Source organism: Mobula birostris, chromosome 10, assembly GCF_030028105.1.
Source record: "Mobula birostris isolate sMobBir1 chromosome 10, sMobBir1.hap1, whole genome shotgun sequence".
NCBI lineage: Eukaryota > Metazoa > Chordata > Chondrichthyes > Myliobatiformes > Myliobatidae > Mobula > Mobula birostris.
The window spans coordinates 3,750,545-3,769,659 of record NC_092379.1 but is presented as its reverse complement, the minus strand read 5'-3'; the positions used below and the strand labels follow the sequence as shown (position 1 = coordinate 3,769,659).

At 42.9% G+C, this 19,115-nt stretch overlaps 1 protein-coding gene across 1 annotated transcript in view; it reads right to left on the bottom strand.

The window, feature by feature from the left end:
- Positions 1-19,115, bottom strand: part of meiosin (meiosis initiator) — a 107,727-nt gene that overhangs the window by 46,237 nt on the left and 42,375 nt on the right. Inside the window, exon 9 of the mRNA XM_072271149.1 lies at positions 16,822-16,916. Within this exon, the coding sequence (XP_072127250.1) occupies positions 16,822-16,916 (95 nt within the window). The remainder of the gene's footprint in view (positions 1-16,821; positions 16,917-19,115) is intronic.

The following is a 19,115-nucleotide window of genomic DNA, read 5'->3' as shown; positions in this document are numbered from 1 at the left end:
TCCGAAACGTCGACCGATCTTTTCCACTGATGCTGCCCGACCTGCTGAGTTCCTCCAGCGCATTGTGAGTGTTGCTTTGACCCCAGCGTCTGCAGATTATTTTGTGTTTACGATTCTATAGATGCTGCCTGGCCTGATGAGTTCCTCCAGCATTTTGTGTGTTGGTTGAGCTTTCCTTTCCTCTGCTTTCTCTGAGTGAAGCCTCAAAGAGCGGAAGCCTTAAGATCACTCTGACTCTGCCCACTCAGACGATGACCACTGTGATGATGGCCGCTGCGCTTGCCCCTGCCTTCCTTTAATTTGCTCTTACTAATCAACCCCAGACGGCAGTAGGCCGCTGGTCAAAGCTCTAATATGCTGCCAGAAACTGCTCCTGTCTTTTGTCCTCGGGCTTGAAATATTGATTACCTGCTTCCTCTTTATAGATGCTGTGCATTTTTGACAGATTAAATCTTCCATAACTTTGTGACTCGAGTTGCAAGGGAAGATTTGGCCTCATGTAGCTTTTGCAGTATCATTTTGTGCTAATTTGTTTATCTCCCTTACTTTTCTTCCCTCTCAATCACTGGCTCAGTCTGAGCTGGAAAGACCCACTCCGGAGGTCTAAGTCTAATACTTGAGCTGACTTTCCTGTGGTCTAATGACATATTAAACCGAGCACTCTCTGGTCCTCTCAGTTGGACAGAGAAAGAGTAGGGAAAATTTAACTCATTGGCCTGAGCAATACTTATCCTTAACCAAGAGATTATCTAACCACTATCTCATTGCTCTTGTGACAGTACACTAGTGGTCACCAACCAGTCGATCTTTGAGACTTTCCCAGTAGATTCCAAAATAAAATGAAAAATAAATACACAAATACATCATACTTGATAAACCTTTTGATGCAAAAGCAAATTTTACCCCTAGAGCACATATGTGAGTCATACGTAGTAACTTCTACTTTAAAAAAGGACCACTTGACAACTTCATATCCAAAGGAACAACTTTATCTGGGACGGAAAAACCAATGCGGCAGAGGGGCTTGTACACACATGCACAGAAAAGACCGGAAGTAAAACCCTGCAACCCCGGAAACAACCTCTGTGTACAAACAGCTTTCCGTAGCGGGAGTATTGCTATATTCCAGGGGTCCCCAACAATGTTCCCTCTAATTTTCAGCAGTCAGTGTGCGCAAAAATCTTATGTTGTGCAAATTTTTTTCCTGTGACAAAAGTATGTGCGCACTGAATGCACACATGGGACAGTTTATGTAGGATTACAAAATATTTGACATAAAACTGCACAGAATAACAACAAAATAACATACATATTTAAGTCACACACACAAAAAATGCTGGTGAACACAGCAGGCCAGGCAGCATCTCTAGGAAGAGGTACAGTTGACGTTTCAGGCCGAGACCCTCCGTCAGGACTAACTGCAAGAAGAGATAGTACAAGATTTGCAAGTGGGAGGGGGAGGGGGAGATCCAAAATGATAGGAGAAGACAGGAGGGGGAGGGATGGAGCCAAGAGCTGGAAAGCTGATTGGCAAAAAGGATACGAGGCTGGAGAAGGGAGAGGATCATGGGACGGGAGGCCTAGGGAGAAAGAAAGAGGGAGGGGGGGAAGCCCAGAGGATGGGCAAGGGGTTATAGTGAGAGGGACAGAGGGAGAAAAAAGAGAGGAAAAAAGGGGAAAGAAAACAATCTAAGTAGATAGATAGATAAATAAATAAATAAGGGATGGGGTACAAAGGGGAGGAGGGACATTAACGGAAGTTAGAGAAGTCAATGTTCATGCCATCAGGTTGGAGATATTTAATTTTTATCATATTTAAGTCACTCAGTTATTTTTTTCTCTCTCCTGTCTTTGGCATTTACCCATTCTTTGTAAACTCTATCTCGACTAATCGAACTTCCATCCCATTGATAGCTTTTGATTCTCATTAACACATCCAAATGACATTCACCTAAACGGTTTCTCAGCTTGTTTTTGAGTTGATTCACTAGGCTAAAACCTCGCTCACAGTCCACACTAGATGCAAGAAAGGTTCCCCCAGAGTCCATCAACTGTGCAAGGTCACACAACTGTTCATTTTGAAGTACAAATGCCACCATTTGTGCAAAGTTTAAAATCGGTTTGGATTTAATTTTTTCTTGCATGGAAAATTTGAAATCATTAAACTGTCTAACACAACATTTTCAGCTAGAAAATCATGATATTTTAGACATGAGGTATTAACCTGTTCATCGCTAAATGTGAAGTCACAATCTGCAATTGCGGAGAAATCAAAAGCTGACCATTCTTGTACCTCAACTTTGATCTCCTCTGGGTTTGATCGTTTTCACTCTCGCTCATCTGCACTCAACCGTAACATGCATAGCACTCCTGTAATGGGTAATGACGGGTTCTGTTGCCTGAGCTTTTGTACGCCGTCCAAATGCGATTTACTTGCCAAATGACGCTTCAAAAAGTCAAATTTCCAAAATATCATCCCACTTCTTTCCACTAGCAAATTCTCCAGCAACTTTCACATCACGACAATACAGATAACTTCAGTTTCCAAATGACACATAAATATTTCTCGTAGCTGAACGTTCATGACCTCATGAGCTTTCGGTGCAACAGTTTCTACTATTTTGTTAAGCCATTCAACTTTAAACAAATTTACAGTTCTTTCACGCTTCACGCCCTTCGCTTCTTTTGCATTGGACATAGTGAATCAATACTTTTTCCAATAAAAATTTAGTAAGCTATCTACAGGATTTGAAACAGATCTTTGTAAACTTTACGATATGAACACTGTCTGCCAAAGATGGCTGCCACCGTGATGCAGCTGTACAAACCGGAACAGGATAGGTGAGGTGACGTAAATTAGTGACGTGCATTGTGGTATTTGAAAAACCAACTAACTAGTTAACAGAAACAGTTAGCTAAAAGATTATTTTTAATAAGTATAATTATTAACTACTACATTATTTTAGGTAACTAACCTTTTGTACATACATTAATTTCCTTTGTGCACCACAGACCGGTTTAATATTGACAATATTCTTGCGGACTGGCCGAACGGCGGGGGGGGGGGGGGGGGAGGAGGGTGTTAATCACGACTGGAATATCGGTGATAAGTCAACTATAAGTCACTTATGTGGCTAATACACTCAATTTCATTTCTAAAAGAGTTTATCTAATGAATTTAATATTAAACACAGCGCATATTTTCCTCGTATGAATATTGATAAGTCAATTATAAGTCAATAGCATCATAACATTTTAAGTAACATTTGGATATTAAACACACAGCCCATATTTTCCTCGTATGAACATATAAAATCATTGCAACACACCAATATCGCTGAATCAGTGGGAACCCTGGGCTTGTTTTCCTTCAACAACATGGTCCCATCGCGGGGTGATGGGAGACAGCGATACTTGAAGGCTATCTTATGTCCAGTCTATTCCACAATTTAGTTTTTATTGCATTCATTGCAGAAAACTCCACTTCACAGCGATATGATGTTGGAAATGGAAGCAACGTTTTCAGTGCTTTCGTGGCTATCTCAGGATATTCTGCCTTGACTTTGATCTAGAATGCCAGCAGAGATGTTATGTCAAACATACTTTTCAGCCCACCGTCATTTGCAAGCTCGTGGAGTTGATCTTCTTCCCGCGCTGACATGGACGATTCACCGGGAACGTTCACAGATGGGTCACGGACCCATTCCTTTGCACGTCTTGGGTCACTGATAACCTTGCGTGCGTTCAAGTTCAACAGTGCGTGACAGGGAATGAGGAAAAGTGCAGCTGACTCATATCGTTTCATATCGCCAAATCATATCGTTTACTGGTCCGCGGCCCACTGGTTGGGGACCACTGCTATATTACCATTATCCTAATTAGTATTAACTTATCCCTATAATGCTCACATTACAACACCTTTAATTCTAAGTTTTATTATTTAATTTTATTTCAACACGAAAAATAAATGAATAAAAATTGACTGTTGCACTCAGTGTGATGACTGGGTCTGAATAATTTCTGCTAGTTCCCTGAAATTTGGCTCATAACTACAGACAGCCAGCCTGAGACAGTGTGTGAGGTGTCTGTCAGTAAGACAGCTCCTGTACTTAGATTTAATAATTTTCATCTGCGAAAATGCAATTTCACACAGATAAGTTGACCCGAAGTAGCCCCCAAAAGTCACCGTCCCTTGATCTTGCTTTAAGCTCGATGTCATTTTGCAAATCAATTATTTCCATTTCAATATCACTTGGCACACCAAATACTTGCTGGAATTTGGCTGGTATCTGTTCTATATCGATCGGCAGAAATGGGTTTGAAATAAATGCAGCAATATCTTTCATGACGTTTAACTCCCCAAAACGCCGATCCAGCTCTATTGCCAGTTTGTCTAGGTAAGCACAGTACTGCTCAGGGCAAAAAGCATTTTTTTTCCCTTGATGGCCTATAACAGTTTCTCCAAGTTGGGAAAGTGTGTCAGCCTCCTGTTCTTTAAATTTGAAATCCAAACACCGAGCTTGGCCTTAAGCGCATTTTCTGCACTTATCATGTGAGGCAGGTGTTGGTCTTTTCCCATGAGCTCGCTGTTAAGTGCGTTTAATTTAGCCGTTAGGTCTGTCAGAAACCCTAAATCCGGTAGCCACGCATCATCTGACAGTTCCTCGTGCTCCTTGTTTCTTTATCTCAAGCAGCAAGTCAACAAACCGTTTCAGCACAGCACCCTCGCAAACCTCCTGACAGACTGAATATTCGAATGGACAGTTTCCTTTGTTAGACTGAATGTTGAATCTGCCTTGTTTTTCAGGTGTTTAGTATTGGTAAACTGTTACTGAGACACTAGTATAAGTTTCAGGGGTACGCAAGCTAATGATACCACTGTTTTTTGTTTCCCAGTTCTTCTACATTTGGGGAATGTTGGAATTTAAAGGGGGAGAAGTGTTGTAATGTGAGCATTATAAAGATAAGTTAATACCAATTAGGATAATGGTAACATAGCAATACTCCCGCTACAGAAAGCTGTTTGTAAACAGAGGTTGTTTCCGGGGTTGCGGGGTTTTACTTCCGGTCTTTTCCCCTCCGCTGCGTTGGTTTTGCCGTCCCAGATGAAGTTGTTCCTTTGGACATGAAGTTGTCCAGTGGTCCTTTTTCAAAGTAGAAGTTACTACAAAAGGTATGAAGTATTGTAATATTCTGAAAGAAAGACAGCTAAGGCCTGTTTGATATGCTGGTTACAGTGTTTTCTTGGTTGAATTAATTTGAAAGTTTGACAAAAGTATTTTATGTAATTCAAATATAATTAGCCTAAATAAAAGGCCTCAAGTTGGAAATACAATCTGAGTTGTTTTTTCTCTAAATGATTTAGTGGGTAGATCTTGCCTTTCACTAAGGCCGAGGTAGGGGATCTTGGGCTTAAAAAGGTTGGTGACCACTACGGTACACTGTGTGGAAACTAACCGTTGTGCTTACCACGTCATTGAGTCAAAGGGGCGTACAGCTTAAACAGCCCATTCAACCCACAGCATCCACGCTGACCAGTGGGCATCAGTCAGGATTAAAGATTACAGATTAATTTTATTTGCCACATGTACATTGAAACATACAGTGAAGTGCGTCAAATCAAATCAGTGAGGATTGTGCTGGGGGCACACTTCTGGCGCCAACATAACATGCCCACAACTCACTTACCCAAAACACTAACAGAAGATCTTTGGAATGTGGGAGGAAACTGAAGCATCCACAGAAACCCATGAGATCATGGGAAGGACACACAAGCTACTTACAGACTGTGCCAGCAATTGAACTCTGATGTTCCAATCAGATAATGGAGAGACTGTGGAGACAGATGTTGTTAAGATTAGATTAGATTAGATTCAACTTTATTGTCATTGTGCCGAGTACAGATACAAAGCCAATAAAATGCATTTGGCATCTGACCAGAAATGCAAAGAATAGTGTTATTTACAAAATAACTGCGAATAAAAAAAAGCGCTACAGCACACAAATATAAAAGTACTGAGACAGTACAATACGGATGCAATACTGCTTAGCGCTGTGATGAGAGGTTCAGCAGTGTCACAGCCTCAGGGAAGAAGCTCAGACAAAGTCAGAAATCAAAAGGTTGAGCATGATGCAGTTAACATCCTGAGCTGCATATATTTCAATGCAAGAGGTATCGTAGGAAAGGCAGATGAGTCCAGGCCATGGTTCAACACCTGGAATTATGATCGTATAGCCATCAGTGAGACTTGGTTTCTGGAGGGGCAGAAATGACCACTCAATATTCCAGGATCCTGCTGTTTTAGATGTGACAGAGTGGGAGGGGTTACAGGAGAAGGGGAGCATTACTAGTCAGGGAGAATGTCATGGCAGTGCTCAGTAAGGACAGATTGGAAAGTTTGCCTAATAAGGCATTATGGGTGGAACTGAGGAATAAGAAAGGTACGACTATGTTAATGGGGCTATATTACAGACCACCCAACAGATCAAGGGATTTAAAGAACAAATTTGTAGAGAGATCGCAGACAATTGCAAGAAACATAAGAGTGTTATAGTAGGTGATACAAAGACAGAAAAATAGGTAGAGAGGTAGGGAGTGCTGAGGAAGCAATGTGATTGCAGAAGGACTTAGACCCAAACTGTAAAGGACTAGATAGGATAAAGCTTGTCAAATGTGTTCAGGCAAGTTTCCTTAATTAGTACGTAGAAGCCCCAACGAGTGTGCAATACTCAATCTGCTATTAGGGAATGAGGCAGGACAGGTGACAGAAATTTGTGTCGGGGAACACTTTGCATCATGTGTCTGCGGGTTGAGATTCTAAATTGGAAAAAGGCCAATTTTGATGGTGTAAGAGAGGATCTAGCAAGTGTGGATTGGGGCAGGCTGTGTCTGGTAAAGGTGTACTTGGTAAGTGGGAGGCTTTCAGAAGCGAAATTTTGAGAGTACAAAGCTTGTACATGCCTGTAAAAATAAAAGGTAAAGATAACAAGTTTAGGAAACTTTGGTTTTCAAGAGATATTGAGGCTCTGGTTAAGAAAAAGAAGAGGTGCGTAGCAGGTATGGGCAGATAGGAACAAATGAAGTGCTTATGTTGTATAAGAAATACAAGACAGCACTTAAGAAAGAAATCAGGAGGGCTAAAAGAAGGCATGAGGTTGCCCTGGCAGACAAGGTGAAGGAGAACCCTAAGGGATTCTACAGATATGTTAAGAGCAAAAGGATGGCAATGGACAATATTGGTCCTCTGGAAGATCAGAATGGTAATCCATGTGTGGAGGCAAAAGAGATGGGGGAGATCTTACTTTTTTTTTGCATCTGTATTTACTCAGGAGACAGACAAAGACTTGACAAGGTGTTCACTGCAGAAATTGCCAGTGCACTTCATAGGACCAACAAAGGTAGGTCTTACACAGTAAACAGCATGGCACTGAGGAGTGCTGTTTGTTACGTACCCCGTAACTGGGTTGCCAAACCAGCAGAAATAGATCACTCAGTTGGAGTCTGGATTACTAGAACTAAGAAAGTTTTATTAAAGAAACAAGCAACACAGTACTCTAATCAAAAGGATAATGAATGCAACAGTTCAGCAATGATAAACATACATATACACAGAATTAAGATAACAGGATCAATCAAGCTCTATCATTGTCTAGGGGTAAATGACCAGTTTCAAAGTGACGCAAAGTTCAGTTCAATTTAGTTCAGTTCAGTTCGCAGTAATTGCTGCCGTGGCGATGGACAGTGGGGGGAAGGAGAGAGAGAGCAAAACGAATGAATATTTAACACAGCTTCCACACAGACCTTCGCAGTCAGCTTTCGAGCGAGTTCTTTGTGATGTCATCTGAGGTCACCGACCGTGACCCCCTCCATTTCCAGATACGATCGTTTCCCTGCGGTGAATCTGGCACCCAGGCAAGGGTGGACACACACCAGGTTCCCGCCGATCGTGCCTTTCCACCCTGTGCGTTTATGGCCCGGTACTTCCCACCGACTTGTGAGAGACGCACCGCTTCCAGGGTCTCGTTACCTCTGGTGTCGTGTGTGTGTGTCCTGCCTTAGCGAACCTGTCCCTTTTTATCCCCCTGCTGGGGTATCGCCTGTCCATCACTTCATACAGTTCAGGGTTCAAAGGGGGAGTCGATCTTGACAGCTCTCCTTCCCCTTCATTAACATCTCCAAATGCTGCACCATTGTTTTCCTTATCTCTCTCTCCTGAAGACAGGTGGCAGACCAACTGCTGATTCCACTGGTGCCAGCCCAGGCCAGTTACATCTTAATCTATGTGTATTCTTGTCACATGTTGAACAAAGGAATCTAGGAATGCAGGTACATAATACATTGAAAGCGGTTTCACAGGTAGATAGGATTGTAAAGAAAGCTTTTGGCATATTGGCCTTCATAAATCAATGTACTGAGCACAGAAGATCGGATGTTATGTTGTTGTATGAGATGTTGGTGATGCCTAATTTGGAGTATTGTGTGCAGTTTTAGTCACCTGCCTGCAGAAAAGGTGTAAATAAGATTGAAAGAGTGTAGAGAAAATTTACAAGGATATTACCGGGACTGCAGGACCCGAGTTTTAAGGAAAGATTGAATAGTCTAAGACTTTATTCCTTGGAATATGGAAGAGTGATAGAGGTATTCAAAATTATGAGGGGTATATATAGGGTAAATACAATCGGGCTCTTTCCACTGAAGTTGGGTGGGATTACAACTAGAGGTCATGGGTTAAGGGTGAAAGGTAAAAAGTTTAAGGGGAAAGAGGGGACTCTTCTTCACTCAGAGGGTCGCGAGTCTGTGGAACAAGCTGTCAGCACAAGTAAAGCATGTGAGCTCAATTTCAATGTTGAAGAGAAGTTTGGATAGGTACTTGGATGGTAGAGGTATGCAGGGCTATGGACCTGGTGGAGATCAATGGGAGTAGGCAGTTTAAACTGGGGTGGCACAGGCTAGATAGACCGAAGGGCCTGTTTCTGTGATGCACTTTTCCATGACTCTACCACTCTGAGAATCGTCCTTCTGCAGTCAGTCATGACACAAAGAAACACCATGGAATCCGTTCACGAAAACATCAAATACTCAATGCACGAAAAAAGAACAAGTTGCCCAAATGGCAAAAAGCAAGTGAACACCACACAGAATATCAAACACTAAACCAGGAGTCCAGTAGTATTAAGTTCAGTTCAGTCCCATGCCGCTCCAGCAGACCACTGCAAGCCACAAGAACATTCTTCACACACTGCTCCAAACCGCATTGATCGTCCTGATCAAACCGGTCAGAAACAGTAAAATGAAGAGTAACCAGAATCCAGAAACACATGCAATGTGAACCTCAAAGTCCCTGAAAACAAGTCCACAGCCTCGCCGATCAGTCCTTGCAAACGTGGCTCCCAAAATTCCTGCACGTTTCTCTGACAGCAGCTAGTGAGAGGGAGAGGGCGACCAGTCAAATGCAGGCAGACGACGCTGAGCACTGGCCCGTCCTCCACTCTCGTCCTCATGGACTTCAACATTGGTCATTGGGGTGTAATTGTGTAGCATGACTCACTGGGCTGGAAGAGCCTGTTACCGTGCTCTAGCTCTACGTAAATAAATAAATAAATTCCCACTGCTGTCTGTAAGGACTTTGTGCATTCTCCCTGTGACTATACGAGTTTGCTCCTGTTTCCTTCCACATTTCAAAGACCTTTGGGTTAGAAGGTTAATTGGACAGCATGGGCCAGAAAGGTCGGTACTATACTGCATCTCTAAGTAAATTTAAAAATTCCCACTGCCGCCTGTAAGGAGTTTGTACATTCTCTCCATGACTATATGAGTTTCCTCCGGGTGCTCCAGATTCCTCCCACATTCCAAAGATGTATGGGTTAGTAGGTTAATTGGTCACATCGGTATAATTGGACAGTTGGGCCAGCAGAGCCTGTTGCTGTGCTGAATCTCTGAATAAAAATAGAAATAGCTGCTATATCACAGCAAGTGTCACCTTGTTGATCTGCTTTTTGCTAAAGATGACCACACAAGCAAATCAAAGGTTCACTCAGCTTGCCTTAGGCATACTTGAGTGTCAGCTTGATATGAATCTACAAAAGGATCACAGCTGACCTCATTGTTTCAGCAAACAGAACTGGAGACTGATTATGAAAGAGACTGCTAACCCCACCCCCCCCCATTAACTCAAAGGTGCAGAGGGCTGCTTGTGATCCCATCTCTGGCAACAATCTACAGAGCACATCACATTAAATATCACTTATATTTGAGTGAACCCAAGGGGGAGGGAAGAGGCTCTTCTCTGGTTGTCGATACGATAAAGGAAAAAACAATAATGGTTAAGCGTAAACTAACCTCCTACTTCAAAGGATTCAAAGTACACTTATTACCAAAGTATGTATGTAGTGTACAACCCTGAGATTCATCTTCCTCATAGACAGCCACAAAATAAAGCAAGCCATGAAACTGTTCAGAGAAAAACATCAAACCCTCTTGTCCCAACGCAAAAAAAATCACAGAAACGGCAATTAAGGAGCAAAACCACAGAACATAAAACACAAAAATGAGAGAGTCCATTTTCCGAGCTGCTCAGTGTTCATTATCTGCAGACCGTCCCAATTCAAAGTCGCCCAAAATAGCAAGAAAAAAAGGAGTGACCAGAACGAGAAAACACATCATAATGTGAACTACAGTCCGATCCACAAACCATGTCGATTAAACCTTGCTCCGGCACCGTCCTCCGACAGCTTTGAGGGACAGAGATCATTCAGACAGAGGGAGCCACGGGAGCAGTGAGTGAGAGGGAGAGAAAGACCATCACATGCAGACACTTTCTCCGGCAGCAGCGAGCTGAACACTTTCTCGCCTACTGCACTTGGCTTGATGTTTTCAATCTTCCTCAATGCTTTAATCGGTGAGGTCAGCGAGAAATGGAGTAGGTCATGGGTGTGTACCCCTTTTCCAAGCTTCTTGGCCTCAAGGAGGCCGCTCACCTCCCGGGCCTCTCTCGGAGACAGCAAAGTGCCAGATTGCTCAATCGGCCCCAAAAACACACCATTGAACTGTAGGTCACAGGATCCAACAGAACCACATTTGAAAGAAAAAGAAGACATTAAAGAAGTGAAAGAAGCAGTTTTGTAGATTATCTGGAGGATGGTAGTATTATTCGCTGGCGCCACCTTTTTCCGGACTTAGCCTCGAAAGAAAGATCTTACTTCTGTATGTCAAGGTAATCCACACATGGTTTATAAGATTAAACAGACTGCACGCATTCACCTTTATTTCGTGCTGAACCCTACATGAGAGGAAAGGTTGAGCAAGCTTGGATTTTTCGCTTTGAAGCAAAGGAGGATGAGAGTGACCTGATAGATGCATACAAGATGATTTGAGGCATAGATCAAGTAGACAGCCAGAGACCTTATATCAGGGTGGAAATGGCTAATACTAGGGAGCATAACGTTAAGGTGATTGTAGGAAAATATAGGAGGTATGTCAGAGGCAGGTGTTTTTTCTTACAGGGAGTGGAGGGTGTGTAGAACACCCTGCCAGGGTGGTGGTAGAGGCAGATACATTAGGGGCACTTAAGCGAATCTTAGATAGGCACATGGATGATGGAAAAATGGAGGGTTATGTGGGAGGGAAAGGTTAGATTGATTTTGCAGTGGGTTAAAAGGTCAGTACAACATTGCGGGCTGAAGGGCCTGTACTGTGCTCTAATGTTCTATGTTGTACAAATCCACTACGGCCCACAAGCAACAGACTTTTATTTCTTCCTCAATGTTGATTGAGGTGGGTATTTTAACCAGGACTCAAGACCTATATAGAATGGATGTAGAGATGTTTCCTTTAGTGGGAGAGTCTAGGACCAGATGGCACAGCCTCAAAATAGAAGAATGTCCCTTTAGACCTGAGATGAGGTGGAATTTCTTTAGCCAGCCAGTAACAAAACTATGGAATTCATTGCCACAGGCAGCTGTAGGCCAAGTCATTGAGTCTATTTAAAGTAGAGGTTCATATGTTCTTGATTAGGAAAGGCATCAAAGGTTACGGGGAGAAGGCAGGAGGATGAGGTTGAGAGGGAAAATAAATTAGCCACGATCGAATGACACAGCACTCAATGGGCCTAATTCTGTTGCTAAGTCTTATGGTCCTCAAGCAAATTTTAGAGTTCTATTTAAACATAGAACCTCATTTCCTGAAGCTTCTTCTCCTTGAGTTTTATAATTCTCCATCATGTTTAAAGTACCAGCGACCCGGATTCAATTCCCATCGTTGTCTGTAAGAAGTTTGTACATTCTTCCTGTGACCACATGGGTTTCCTTTGGGTGCTCCAGTTTCCTCCCAGTCCGAAGATGTACCGGTTGGTAGGTTAATTGGTCATTGTAAATTGTCCAGTGATTAAGCGAGGATTAAATTGGGGGATTGCTGGGTAGCATGGCTCTAAGAGTTGGAAAGGCCTATTCCATGCTGCATGTCAGTCATTAAGTAAGTAAATAAATAAATAGAGTAAGTATCAGCCATGTTATTCTCCCCTGCATTCATTGCAAGGTGTGAACACCTCATTTGTTTTATTTAAGGGATGGTTTGAAAGATACATTATATAACTCAGGGGCAGCATGGTAGTGTAGCAGCTAGTGCAACTTACAGTGCAAGCCCCCCGGGTCCAATTCCTGCTGTTTTCTGTAAAGAGTTCGGACATTCCCCCCATGACCTCAGGGTGCTCCAATTTCCTTCCACAATCTAAAGATGTACAGATTAGAGTTCGTGAGTGTGGGCATGCTAAGTGGAGCAGAAGCCCCCAGCACATCTTCAGAGTGAGTTGGTTGTTAACCCAAATGACACATTTCACTGTATGTTTCGATGTGCAAATGACAAATAAAGATAATTTTTTAAAAAGGCTTTAACCCAAAGCCAACTTCAGTTAATTCTGCTTTATTCTATTTACCTCATCACTTTGCCAAATACCAGGGAACGACTTGGTGTTTTGACAATTTCAACGCCGGGCCAGAGGGATTGAAAAGGCAGGGTGTCGGGACTGGAGGCGAGGGTTGGGCTGGTTCTGCTCACTACCCGCGATATTTCCTCTGCACCAAGGATGAGACTGTGAGACTGTTCCGGCTGCTCTGAGCTTCGTGTCTGCGAACTCCCTGATGATTTGCCCCACCATGTGATGAACTGAGGCTGAGGGCCTGATCCGGCTGCTCTGGACTTTGCGTCTACGGACTCACTTTCATTCCGAGTGTTGCTGTTGCTTGCTTTCATTGTTTGCACAATGTGTTTATTTCTCTCTCTCTCTCTGCACATTGGGTCTTTTTGTTGGTCTTTTTTAAATGGGTTCTTCCGGGTTCCTTGTTTTGCGACTGGCTATAAGCAGGCGAACCTCAAGGTTGTATAATTTATAAAACTTTGACAATAAATGTACTTTAAACTTTGAACAAACTAATTCTAATCAGTGTCTTTGCTGTAGTGAGTGTCTCAGCATGCTCCAAAGAGATGGAGCAGAAACCAAACATCACAAGAACCTTCCTGAGTCACTTTGCCTAATGTATTCATTGTACCTGTATGTAATACATTAACTACTCTGTCAAATGTCCAACACCTCATTTGTTTCCCCTGCCTCCTGCAGGAAGTACGTCAGTATATCTATAAGCACAAGAGATTCTGCAGATGCTGGAAATCTAGAACACACACACACACACAAACTGCTGGAGGGAATCAGCAGGTAAGGCAGCTTCCACAGAGAGTAATAAACAAACGATGTTTCAGGCTGAGATACTTAATCAGGACTCATCCCTCTTCATAGATGCTGCCTGACCTGCTGAGTCCTTCCAGCATTTTGTGTGTGCTATTCCGAACAGGCATGCAACACCTGTAATATAAACAGATACAGATGAAGACTACTGCTGAAATAAATACTCAAGAGGTTGCCAGTCTCTAAACATCTCTGTTTTAAAGTTTATTCATTTTTCTAGGTGTGATGTTTGGCTCCATTACCAAGCCAGCAAAGGGAAGCTATACTCTCCAAAGAGCTTTCTTAAAAGACCTTTCATGCCTGGGCTGACTGGACACCATCTGCATTCTATGCTTGCCTACACATTATCTTAACCCTTGTCTTGCTGCCCTCCAAGAGGACAACAACCTTGTCGAGAGTTTGGAGATTTGCGTACCTCAATGACCCGGAGAGCTGTGTTGTGTTGGCTGGAGTCAGGGCTTTATGCTTTGGCTCTTGGTAGGGGTCACCCAGGCCAAACAGGTCAAAGGGTAAGAAGAATTCTTCTACATCTGAGTGTGAAGGTATTCTTGAGTCTCCACATAGGATTTGCATGACTGACCGTCATGAAAACCATGAGGTTTCACTGACATGATGAAGGATGCCCTGAACACTGACAGAGATGAAGGACCTTCACTGCTGCCTTAAACATCAGCAGCATAATGGGCAGTAAATAGGCTGCCTTGTTGCAAGTTCCACACCTGCTGATAGAACGCCTGACAGCATTGTGTGAGGACTGTAGGGTACAATAGGAATGAGAGTTTACCTCACTGAAGCCTCCTAGTTGAGCTGCTGTTGCTGAATACAGTGTGACAGTGGGAAACAATGTGATTTCCCAATATTCAAATTCAGGAGACTCCAAATTGTAAAAATATGAAATAAAAATACAGAAAAACACTGTGAATACTCATTTCAAGAACATCTATGACAAGAGAAAACAGCATACAATTTTTGGCAAAAGGTTAACTAATGCTCTGTGACCTGACCTGCTGAGTAAGCACCTGTACTCCATCCACCACAAAAAGCAGGTTTTCCAAGTAGCTACCCATTTTAATTCCATTTCCCATTCTGTCAGTCTATGGCTTCCTCTGCTGCCACGATGAGGTCACTCTCAGGTTCAAATCTGTCTGGGTGACCTCCAACTGGATGACATGAACATTGATTTCTCCAATTTCAAGTCATTTCTAAATCCCCTTCCCTCTTCTCTCTTTTTCCATTCCCCATTCTAGCTCCCCTCTTACCCCTGCCCTTCACCTCATCTACCTATCACCTCTCCCTGGAGCTCCTTCCCTTTCTCGTACAGTCGTCTTTCCCCTGCCTAACAGATTGCTTCTTCTTCAGTCCTTTACCTCTTCTTCCTATCATCTCCCAGGTTCTTACTTCATCCATCCACTTTCGCCTTCATCTGGTCTCACATCTCTTCTGCCGGTCTGTACGCCTCCGCTCCCGCCACCTTCTATTTCTGGTTTTCAGTCCTGATGAAGAGTCTCAACCAAAACATAGACTATTTATTCCTCTCCATAGATTCTGAGCTCCTCCAGCATTTTACATTTTTGTTCAAGGTTTCTAGAATCTCTTGTATTTGTGATTCTCTGTTCTCCCCTCTCTTGTTGGGTAGAAGATACAAAAGCTTGAACGTACATACTGCCAGACTCAAGGACAGCTTCTATCAGATTCTCGTATGTTAAAGATTAATTATTGACCTCCAATCTGCACCATCGTGGCTCTTGCACTTTATTTGCCTGCACTAAATGTTCTCTGAAGGTGCAACACAACATTCTGCATTCTGATTTCCTTTCTTGATGGCTACTTAAAGCTAGCGCATTCATCTAATGATGACCAGAATGTAAAAGCTAACCTATGAGGAGCGTTTGATGGCTCTGAGCCTGCACTAACTGGAGTTCAGAAGAATGAGAGGGGATCTCATTGAAACTTATCAAATATTGAAAGGCCTAGATAGAGTGGATATGGAGAGGGCATTTCCTACAGCCTACGATCAAGGGCATAGTCTCAAAGAGACAGACGCCCATTTAAAACACTACCCTGAATACCATTCTGAGACTCATTTTCATGTGGGCAATCACAGTAAGTACAATGAAAAATTAATGAAACACTGCAAACAACAAAGATGGACAAACAAACAACGTGCAGAAGACAACAAACTGTGCAAAGACAAAAAAAAAACCCAACATATTAATAATAAATAAATAAATATTGAGAACATGAGTTCTTGAAAATGAGTCTATAGAATGTGGAATCAGTTCAGTATTGAGGTGAGTGAAGTTATCTACGCTGGTTGAGGGGTAATAATGTTCCTGAGCCTGATGGTGTGAGTCCTAAGACTCCTGTGCTTCCTTCCTGATGGCAGAAGTGAGAAGGCCTGAATGGTTGCAATCCTTGATGATGGATGCTGCTGCTTTCCTGCAACAATGCTCCTTGTCAATGTGCCTAAAGGTAGGGAGGGTTTTACTTGCTTATTTATTTATTTATTGAGTGATTGATTGATTGAGATACATCGCAGAATATGCCCTTCTGGCCCTTTGAGCCATGCCGTCCAATTTAATCCAAGCCCAATCACAGGATAACTTACAATGACCAATTAACCTACCAAACAGTACGTGTTTGGACTGTGGGAAGAGCCAGAGTACCTGGAGGAAACTGAAGCACTCGTGGGGAGAGCACACAAGCTCCTCACAGGCAGTGACAGGAGTTGAACCTGGGTCATCTATACTATAAAGCATTGTGCTAACCACTGCACTACCGTGCAGTCCCATCTGTTTGGAAAGGGCCATTTCCACTACTTTTTGTAAGCTTTACTCTTCAAGGTTCACTTGGTACATGTGATAACACGTAATAAACCAGTGCCAATACCAATATTCTACCCCCCCCCAAATGTTGTTCATTTATAGGACATACTGACCATCTAATGCACAACAATCAATAAAATTGTTCCATTATTAGAACAAGCTGATAAACAGTGGCATCGTTTTAATCTGGTCATGTAAACAATGTCCTGCTTCTTTTACTTTTCGAAGGACAAAGCAGTAATAGAAAGAAAATGCCGCACCTCGTGGGGACTCCTGTGGAAGCCAGGGACTCTGGTCAACCTCATCGTCTTCATCATGGGACGAGAGGTAGTGAACCAGTTTCTGATTCTTCAGACTGTGGAAGACAGAAAATGCAAGAAGGTAGAATTTACTAAGGTCTTTTAATTTTACAATAGATGGCACTCATTTTACTTGCCTCGTTTCCCACACATCCAAACAGTATTAGCAGACTAGTTGTTCACAAATCGTATCTTCTGTTAACATACTTTCTGGTCACACTGGAAGTCTGTAACTGATATGGCTAGTCAAAACAGACCAGACAGATGTAGCCTGAGATTGCAGCCTGGGCTGAATTGAATAATCTTAGCCACGATAGGCACAAATACTCCATAATTTAAAAAAGTACCCATTTGGTTAGAAAACTGCAAGTCAGTATTGGAATGAGGGGGTGTAACATTTCAATGTTCTGATGTAAGCACTTTAGGGCCCCTTATCTACAAAAGGATATCCTGGCACTGGAGAGGGTCCAGAGGAGGTTCATGAGAATGATCCCAGGGATGAAAGAGTTAATGTGTGAGGACTGCTAGCTCTGGGCCTGTATTTGCTGGAGTTTAGAAGAATGAGGGGGATCTCATTGAAACATATCAAATATTGAAAGGTCTAGATAGAGTGGATGTGGAGAAGGTGGCTCCTATAGCGGGAGAGTCTAGGACCAGAGGGTGCAGCCTCAGAATAGAGGGACAACCAATTAGAACAAAGATGAGGAGGTATTTCTTTAGCCAGAGGGTGGTGAATCTGTGGAGTTCATTACCAGAGACGGTAATGGAGTCCAAATCATTGGTTTAATAACGTGGAGGTTGATAGGTCCTTGATTAGTAAAAACATCAAGTGTTATGGGGAAAAGGCAGGGGAATGAGATTGAGAGGGATAATAAATCAGCCATAATCAAATAGCAGAGCAGATTCGATGGGCCAAATGGCCTAATTCTTCTCCTACGTCTTATGGTCTTTTGGCCTGTGGACAACCATTGAGAATATAATAAAATTTCCCATATACTTCACAGAAATATTATTTTGCCAAAATTTGATACACAAGCAGTTCTGCAGATGCTGGAAATCTTGAACCACACACACAAAATGCTGGAGCAATTCAGCAGGTTAAGTAGCATCAGTGGAAGAGAATGAACTGTCGACGTTTCGGTTGAAGAGTCCTGATGAGGGGGTTTTCGGCTCAAAACATTGACTGCTAATTTCCCTCTTAAGAACCTGCCCGACCCACTGAGTTCCTCAGCATTTTGTGTGTGTTAAACAAAAAGCTTGAGGATAGAGGAGAATGTATTTAAAAAAAGAAAATAATGTTCAAGGTTTAGAGAAGTTTAGCAAAGCAGTTGCAGATCTTAGCGCACAGACTGCTGATAGCATCACCATCAATGATGGACCAATTAAAATTAATGATGTTTAACAGTCCAGAATTAAAGTAGTGCAGCAACTTGAGGGCTGAAGGGTTGGAGTGGTGGTGGTTGCCCATTGTGTCTGACAATGACAGAAAACTTGTGAGGGAAAGTTCTTAAAGTGGAAAAGCCGTTGCCCTGGGGCAGTTCCACTCTCTCAACTTCAGAAGTCCGGGTCCAGTGGTACGAACAAGCGTCACAAACTGGGGTCTTCCTTGGTTGCAGTGGATGACCGTGACATCTTCTGTGCCTCGTCATGCCCTTCGCTCTCTACAGAGCATCGCAGAACCACCTTCCTGGCCGTTGGATCTCACCGTAGATATCATTCACCCAGTTCACCAGAGCCACCTTTGCATGCTAAGAAAGGCATGTCCCTATCTCACCTGGTTTAGCACACCCGTCGAAGTGGTCGAAAGGCACAGCTGCTGTCGCACGCAAATGGCTACTTGGAGCCACAGGTGAGAGCTGAGTGTCCAGCGTGACCCAAAGGTGAGTGAGCTGGCCCAGCCTAGACACAACAAGCCCCTTCACCAGAGGTGCTACCCCTCCTGGACACCTCGTACATCACAGAGAAAGGCAAAGATGAGACCCTACAGTGATTTGAAAATGAGGATGAAAATATTCAACTTGAACAACCAATATAGGCCTGCAAGCAGGTGATGATTTTGGGGTACAGGTGAGCTACTGTGACTTCACAGTATTAAATGAATCAGTATCTTTAATTGAAAAGATAGATAGAGTTAATGTCCATCTGCCAAGAACGAAATTTCCCAGTGGCTAAACATTATAATTCTAGTTCCCATTCCCGTGCTGACATGTCAGACCATGGCCTCCTCTTGTGACAAGTTGAGGCCACCTTCAAGG